The sequence below is a fragment of the Hyalella azteca genome, unplaced genomic scaffold (assembly GCF_000764305.2).
Source record: "Hyalella azteca isolate HAZT.00-mixed unplaced genomic scaffold, Hazt_2.0.2 contig9815, whole genome shotgun sequence".
Classification (NCBI taxonomy): Eukaryota; Metazoa; Arthropoda; class Malacostraca; order Amphipoda; family Hyalellidae; genus Hyalella; species Hyalella azteca.
Window position 1 is genome coordinate 638,535 of NW_025939875.1, and position 8,719 is coordinate 647,253.

General features: G+C 37.7%; 1 protein-coding gene across 1 annotated transcript; it reads left to right on the top strand.

The window, feature by feature from the left end:
• Window positions 1-254: 254 nt before the first annotated feature.
• On the top strand, window positions 255-5,278 carry LOC108677410 (muscle segmentation homeobox). Its single transcript, XM_018165629.2, has 2 exons — window positions 255-1,395; window positions 3,844-5,278. Exons 1-2 carry the CDS (start codon window positions 522-524, stop codon window positions 4,296-4,298), a joined length of 1,329 nt encoding a protein of 442 aa, XP_018021118.1. The 5' UTR covers window positions 255-521; the 3' UTR covers window positions 4,299-5,278.
• The last annotated feature ends 3,441 nt before the right edge of the window (window positions 5,279-8,719 follow it).

Here is an 8,719-nt window from a genome sequence, read left to right on the forward strand (position 1 = left end):
CTTCACCATTGGCTGGTGATCGCTTCACAAGGCACGCCTTTCGCCAAAATCTGTGGAGCCCAAGTTTGTCTTTAATTCCCTCGCCTGTAGGAGGTCCAACAAAGGGCTTAACGCAGACGGGGAGGAACGCTGCCTCCTGGTCCGCCTTCCGAAGATGCGATGTTGGGCTCCGGAGTTTAGGAGCTCCGCCTCCCAAAGACAACATGGGATCGTCGCCACATCGGCCCGGCGGATGAACGGTAGGCGGAGGAACGCACCGGGCAGCGGCATACAAGACAGCTGTGGTGGTCGGGTCGTGAGGAGACCAAAGTCAGTTGTGAGCGCGACCTTGGTGAGGCAAGTAGCTCAGAAGTCCGGGAACTCATTGTTCCAGCCCTGCATCACTCATATCCAAACGTACATGAGAGACAGTGACCTCTTTTGCAACGAGTGAAGTGATTCATTCTGTTTTGAAGGTTCTTACTATAAGAATATTTTTCATTGTAAACGTTGGTTGTTGGTCGATAATTTCGTCTAGGAAAATGTCGGCTGACCTGATAACCGAGAGGCCAAGGCACAGTTCTGCCTTCAGTACAGTGACAAGAAAAAGTTTCAGTAGCTTTTCAGTAGACTCCATTTTAGGAGCCTCGAATTCTAAGCCTAGCAGTTCCCCTTCACCTCCCAGACCTGATTCCTCAAGTCCCCCGTCAACCTCAAGAGGACTTCTTTCTTCCCCTGTCCGGCGGATAGAAGTTTTGACCTCCCCAGAACATTCCCCTTCTTGTGGCTCCCATATCTCCCCTTTACGAAACTCCAGCTCTACTTCACATGCTCACTCTTCCCCTGAAAATGTAACAAATTCAATAAAATCTTCTACGCCAGATCGAGGTCTATCCTCACACGATGCTGATTACTATGAAAAATATGGATCACCTTCAAGGTGTTCATCTGCAGAGTCGGTCGAACAATCCCATCTTCTTCTCAATAATCATCGCTCGTTGACACATCTTCCTCAACAAGTGCACTCTAGTTACGAACCACCCCATAGCCAACAACTATCACAGCCTCAACATCGCATTAGCCCAATAAAAAGTGAACCTCTCCACTTAGTGGCTCTAACCCAACAGTCTCCTGAGGACCTCTCGACGACATCATCAAGGGTATCAGAAGGAGGCTGCAGGAGCGACGAAGACAGAGAAGACGAGGATGAATCAGAAGATATTAACGTGAGTCATGAAAGTGACGAAGAGATGAGGCTTATCCCAGACCCCATTCCATGTTATCCAAGCCATATCCTTCAGGGGCACCCGACTTATGCCCCAGGTCCTCCCGGAGCTCATCATCCTCTGCCTGGGTCTTGGCCTCCATCACCGTTCAACTTCTTGCAGCATCACCTCGCTTTCAGGCACTTCGACAGTAAGTTCTTAGGGCCCATTAATTGATATATTGTTTTTATTCTGTGCATGCTTTTACACGTTGGTTTTCTAATGCTCGAATTTCGTTGAGAGCGATAAAATGTTTTTGGTTGATAGCTCATGTTGATATGCTCAAAATTCCAATAAATGTACGGATTTACTGGCTAGTCAGTAAATCTTTATAATGATAATAGTCAGTAAATCATTATATTATTAACCTAGTCAGATAATTAGCTCAAAAGCCTGTTTTAGACAAAAAGTTGAATTTAAATAAGTTAAGCTATTGAACAGGCATCGTATCAAGACCCACGGACCGCGTACCGATAAATCAACTCTAGTCAAAAACGTCCTTCTTATGATTTTTCATTGGCACTGCCTGCATGTGACTAATAGCTACTGCTAAAATTTAATTGCTAAATAAACTTGAACATTATAACATGCCAGCTTATGCAAAAATGTATTCTTTCTACGCTCATCAATTTGTCTAGACGTCTCTGTGCAAAATTTAAGTTATTTGTTCAAAAATTATTATATCATGTTTTAAAAAATCCCTGTCATTTTATTGTCGGAAGTTTTAAAATAGTAACACAATCCAAAAAATATTGCAATAGTCCACGTACTCGTGCATTAACAATCATGTAAGTGTAGAGTATATAAAGAATTCTTGTAACATCCAATTAAGGAAACGACCCCCGTTTTTAACAAATGAGCTGTGTGAAGATTTATATGAATATTAAATCATAGAAATTTGGAGAAAATTTTAAATTTTTGCTATCTCGAATAAAAACAAGTGAAAAAACGTATGTACATGTTTTCAACTTAACATCACTTGAAGAAAAATTAAAAAAATAGCACTTAAACTAATGAATTGTGATACCTCACCACGTTTTCATCATTCTTTATCTAAAATATATAGATAAATTGAAGCACTTTTCTCGATATGTTCAGGCAATTTGTTTACTCTAGCAAATAATAATATTAATAAAATCCTACTTTTGTTGTTATTTTCCCACAAACATAAACACTTTTTTTCGTGCACAACCTCACAAAACATTATTTATTATTATTGTTACTATATTTTATATTATTTTGAATTATAACATTATCAAAGTTAGAAGAATTTTGAGTTCTCAAAGTATTAACGCGAATATAATTATAAACATTTAAAACTCCAAAGATGGAATTTAAATTGCATTGACGTTAACTTCCCGGAATAGATAATTAAAAATAAATATTGATCGTTAAAGTAGTCAAATAATTGCAACATATTTTATAATTTTTATTGAAAATTTAACCGCATACATATTCAGGTTCAACGCAGTAATTGTGGTTATCTATCATTATAATCATAGTTTTTATAGCTTTATGAGTTGAGAACGTGGCTGTATTATTCTTCATGATGGAAATATATCGACGGCGATCATCAATAATCGTTGATGTGGGGTGAAATTAACGGGAAAGTTGATTACCAATTGATTAACAATTTCTAACAATTTTTTTGTCACGTCTATCTGATTAATTCGATTGCTGACAGTTGAATATTCAGACGAAAATAAAGAATTTTAAAAATAATAATACTCAACGGCCGCAAGTGCGTAATTAAAGTGAAGAATTTTAGTGATTTAAATATTCATGCATATTTGCAACTAAAAATGCTTCAGTATAGATAACAATGAGTTCTTAATTAACTTTATCATCAGGTAAAAATTCATTTCTACGCCAACTCTCATATAAAGTTATCGAAAAATAGAAACGATAGAGACTTGCATTAAATTCATTCATCGATTTCTCTTATACTTTTTTTCAATTTTAGTTATTCACATAATTTTTGTGCGAGAATTTTCACAAATGTATATATGGAATGCGTTGAAATCTTGATCATATATTCAGTCATCAATCTTCATTCAATGTTAAAACTGAGCGAAATCTATTTCTTCATGGAAATAAACATCAGTATTTAGAGTTTTTCATTTTTAATTTAATTGTACGGAACTCTTTGGTAAATCACTACTGAGTTTTTTCCCGATTCATATTTGCGATGGAAGAAGTGGTTGGTTACCTAATGTGAGAGCTGGCCTCAGAGTCTTGTATTTTTCAGTCCAGAAATAATTTAAAATTTAATATTCAAAATCATCTGTTCATTTTAAGCTATCTTGTTTAAAAAGTTTAGTTGATTTTAAAAAATTTCTAATTATTTTCTTCTTGGTCATTATCCCGTTAAAAGTTCGTAAAGATTTAAATTTGAAAATTTTTCGATAGGATAATAACCTATGATAAAAATTTTAATTATTTCATGTTCCTCTTGAGCAGAATCTTCTTGATTCTGCTTGATTAATCTCTTCTTGGCAATTATCCTGTTACAATTCGCAAAGTTTGAAATTTGATAATTTATCGATAGGATAATAACCTATTAAAAAAATTCTAATTATTTAATGTTCCTCTTGAGCAGAATCTTCGGAAGGCCCTCGATTTCTTGGCCCCGTCAAAGTGACTCTTCGCAAGCACAAGCCAAACCGCAAGCCGCGGACGCCGTTCACGACGCAACAGCTGCTCGCCCTCGAGAAGAAGTTCCGTGAGAAGCAATACCTGAGCATCGCTGAGCGCGCCGAGTTCAGCGCTTCACTTAACCTCACCGAAACTCAGGTCAAAATTTGGTTCCAGAACCGCCGTGCCAAAGACAAGAGACTCAAGGAGGCTGAGATCGAGCGACTTAGATTCACGTCGCGTCCTCTGATCTCCCACAACTCATTGCTCCCTCCGGCCTCCCTCATGGCCCCTTTCCTCATGTCCCCCATGATGCCTGTAACCTCAATGGCCTCACACGTAAGGCCTCCTCTATTCCTCAACAGTCTACCCCCAACCTCCATACCCTCAACCATGCAACCGTGTACAGGTGGAGCGTAGTACTTTCTAAAGCAATAAGTACTGTACATAAATAAAACCAGATGAATGTATGTATAAAGTTAACTGTTGATTGTCTCGAAATAATGCAATGGATAGCCATGAGCATATCATTATACAATTTTTGTTTAGTTAGTGTTATAAAATGTTGAATTGAAATCACGAATATTAGAGCATATAAGCTGCAAACGCTTGGCACATCCATGCTATGCGTAATGTTGACTTAAGTTGAGTTAGCTTGTCATCATATCACTCGCTGCAAGCCGTAAATTTTCAACGGCACTGCGTGGTCAACTTATTACCACACAGTTTTATCAGTACAGCGGTGTATGCTGGGAGCCTCACATATCATTAGCGTGAGTGATATAAAATCTCAGGGCATTTGTTGTTATCATTTAGAAGCCTTGGAATATTTTGGCTTTACTTTTATAGAGTTTCAAGCCTCACTAATACGACACTGATAACTCGGGACATATTTATAAAATTTACATGTGGATCCAGAACAGGTCATATATGTGCTGTAAGTTGAGGTTAGCGCTGATCTGAGAGGATGGGTTCTTAAATTTGTCTATGGGTTTCTAACATGAACAGAAAATTGTATTTCCCGTTGTAATGCAGTGAATTCATAATATATTTCCAGATTTTATTGTCGAAGAAATTTCTAGATACATAAATTTTTTCTAGATTTTGGCATTCCTATACTTCTCTAATGATCCCACAATGATATGAATTTCTTTAAACTATATGATATCTCCCTATTTCTCATTTGTAATTTAACAAGAGAAAATTGAGTAAATGTTTGTATAACTTCGCTAACGATTCTTTCAGCGAACCCGCAAATGCTTTTGATATTGTGTTAAGTTTTGCAAATCAACTCTTGAGGCTCGAGATGTTCAACGATCAAACCAAAGAATAGTTTAGAATCTACGTGTGACTCTACTTGCCTACAAAATATAAGTTTAATTCTTATCTATTTTTTCTGTTTACAATAGGCAGAAATAATTACAAAAGTTACGAAATAAAATATGTCAAATTATAAATGTGTTTCAGTTTCCGCTAATAATTATTATCAAATAAATATGAGGTTCTTCTGATGAATCACAGTGTTTACAAAAATAACGTTTGGCGGTCAATCGAATTATGACCATGTACTGTAAACTCCTCGAGGGCAATCGGAGTTGTATATATAGACCTGCAAATTATGTAAGAGTAATGAGATGTTTGACTAAAATTGCTTTTTGGATGCAAATAACTTGTCCATTTGCGTCTTTTCTCTATTATTTGCGACTATCACTTTAATATAGCCTAAAATTTTACATGGGTTCGACAACATGCTGTCGACGTAAGCTCCTGTATCTGAGTGTAATTACTGGGCTCACAACGCTTCATAACGCGGGTATACTGACGAATGACATACCAATCGAGGACCCCTGCAATACAGATGGACATGTTGATGAGAACCCTGCTCATTTGCGTCGGACAAAATTGTGTGTATCTCATGTACAAACAAGTCATGGGTTCTGTACGTAGGAAGGCGATCTCTCATTATGAGGTAAGTCTTGACATGTGCACGACCGAGTATCACGGACTTTGTGGGGGCAATTTTCTACATCATTCTGATGAAGTTTACCAACTTAATGATGACTAACAACTAAAATGATTATAACTGTAAAATCTCTTGACGAAGAATTGAAAGGTGTATTATAATTAACTGCAAACCGGAGTAAATATACTTGCGAATTTGAAATGCCTTATAGCCGATGTCTCATATACTCACCCATGCATACATACACTCATACAAACACGCTCACTCAATCACACACATGCATACACCCTTATTCCCTCGAGCACAATGCTTAATTAAGTTTGTCCTCCTCCATGAATCGCGAGAAACTAACTCAGACTCATTTATTTTGTAAACTTTCGTTGAGAAAATTTCGTTTTCCAAACATTAGAGAATTAATGGCTCATTTGAAAATGCCTTTGGCACAGGACGTTAGCCACATGAGCAGATGGTTCTTCTTAGGCTAATACAAATAAAGGTATCAGGATTACACCTTAAAATCAGCGTTAAGTCATTTATTCGAACACATTTTTGTACTATTTCATCTAAAGTTCCGTGTTTTGCTGTGAAAAAAATTTCAAAATATTCTTTGCAAAGGCTGATTGATGATCGTCTGAGCATAATTTGTATACATAGGTGAACAAACTTAAATGCAGGCTCAACAAGACGTGTTACACAAAGATATTGGTACAAAAGAAATTGCAAATTGGAAAATAAGATAATCACACATAATTGTAACATGCGTAAAGTTACAGTACAAATTAACCACTATACGCGACTTTCATTCGAATGGAAAGTGTTTCCCACAGCCGAGAGGGCTAACTACCCCTTGTTTCAAAAGGCCAATGTGAAAAGCGAGTCGCTAAAACGTTGATTGTAGTATTTAACAGGCATACTCATCAGAACTCAATTGGCGTTAGAAAGACAGACGGCTATACACCTTCGCTCATACGCCCATAATTCACCAATACTTCTAGGAATAGTTCGAGGAAGAAAGAGAGAGAAGTGAAGTGAGAGCGAGAGAGAGAGTTGTCACAGCCGACACCAAAGAGTCGTCTTGAAGTTGTGTAGTGACACAAAAGCGTCAACTAATGAACGGTCTGAGAACAAACTAAGAGATCTCGACCCGCCCTCTGCCGGTCGAGGTGCAATTCTCAGGAGAAGCGGCGTGTCATTAGCACCGCGCCGACCAGCGTCGCCGAGACGCACCGACGATGTCCGGTAATTTCAGCGCTCGCTTTCTAAATATGTGGCTGCTCTCAGACATTGTTTACGTTGGTTTTTCTCACTAAATCCGATTTTGGGTATCTGATGCAAAAAAAAAAATTTTTTTCATAGATATTTTTTATAAGGTCGATTATAATGGGTAGTGTCAATTTCTATTATATATGGCAATTATGTCATAGATAAGGTCGTGTCAATTTCTGGTTAAATTTGTCTCAGTTTCACCATTTCACATCGTTTGTCAGATTTCAATTGTGTTCGTATGGAACTCAATTTGTGGAACTTATGAACCATCAAATCCATGTTACACCTTTCTTAACAATAATTATTAGAGTTTCGCATTCGCTGATCAGAATACATTTTTAAGTAATATTTTTAAATGTCAAACTTACTTCAGCTTCCGTGATATCCATCAACAGTGAAGTTTCGGACATCGCTCACTGCCTTCAAATCTCTGGAAACCAACATAGGTCCCGAGATTTTTTCCGCCCTCGCCTGAAAATGGCTTCATATATCCTTTGAAGCTATGATTATCACTGCCAACTCAATCCAGAAATATAAATTGCTTCATATCCCATGAAGCTATGAGTATCACTGTCAACACAATCCAGTAATATGGAGTACGCAACAAAAGCTGCTCATCAAGAGGTGTGTTTTATGCAGTACAATCATTACCGGTGTTACCCTCGTCACCGTGTCGTGCTAATTAGACGGTGTCGCCACTGCCGGTAATAGACGATTTATAGCAAGGCTTTTTAGCCGGTGAAAGTCACCAATTCCAAAGGCGATCGATCAGAAAGGCTCGTAGGCAATACGACTGCTCTGTAAAAGCCTGTCACGCACTCTCTAATTTGCTGCACGCACCGAGAGTGAGGTTCAGTTTGCGACAATTCATGTTAGTGATGTTGAAAATACCCGATTGGTGCTTCGTTACTTGCGTATTAGCTTTAAATATGTATAATAATTAATATCAGATCGCTCTTAGTTGAAAATTTCAAGTCCTAATGGTAATACGTCAAGTTGTTTAGTTATGTATTATCTGTACTAGTGTGCTTGTCCAATACGTATGCGGTTGTCCAAATGATAAGTATAGTTGGGAGGAATAACAGACAGTTGTGATGTACTTGGCAGTCAAAAATCCAGGCCGCGGCGCCTGCGATTGAGACGCGAGAAGCGTCTCAATCTAAAATCGAATTAAATTTGGCAAGAATTGGGTTTTGAGTCAATTTTTACCAATGGGCCAAGTCAAGACAACCGGTGAAATTTTATAGCTACTATCTGCTACATATTAGACGACTTCCTGAAATAATTCAATGAAGCCAGTTTAAATTTTGCGCTCTATAAGAAAATTTTATGACGGTAAGTTTGTTAGTTATATTATATATTATTAATACTTTAAAATTTAAGTTAGTATCACAGAAGTCTTTTACGTACAGTCAAGTGGTCTCACATATAGGTTGCATTGTTAAACACAAAGACACTCAAGACAAAGCCAGCCGTGACATTGCAATGTGTTTCGGTACTTACAACAACTTTGTTTTGCGGCAAAAACTCTAAGCCGTGGGCCTGGTACGATATGGAAACGCCAAATCATCTCCATGTTATACCACAAAGAAACTTGAGAGGCCGGAAAGAG

What these genes read in the sequence shown, in the direction of transcription:
- LOC108677410 (XM_018165629.2), top strand. Translation starts at nt 522, where the DNA reads ATGTCGGCTGACCTGATAACCGAGAGGCCAAGGCACAGTTCTGCCTTC. An exon ending in CGCTTTCAGGCACTTCGACA is followed by an intron (nt 1,396 to 3,843) that starts GTAAGTTCTTAG and finishes CCTCTTGAGCAG; the next exon opens with AATCTTCGGAAGGCCCTCGA.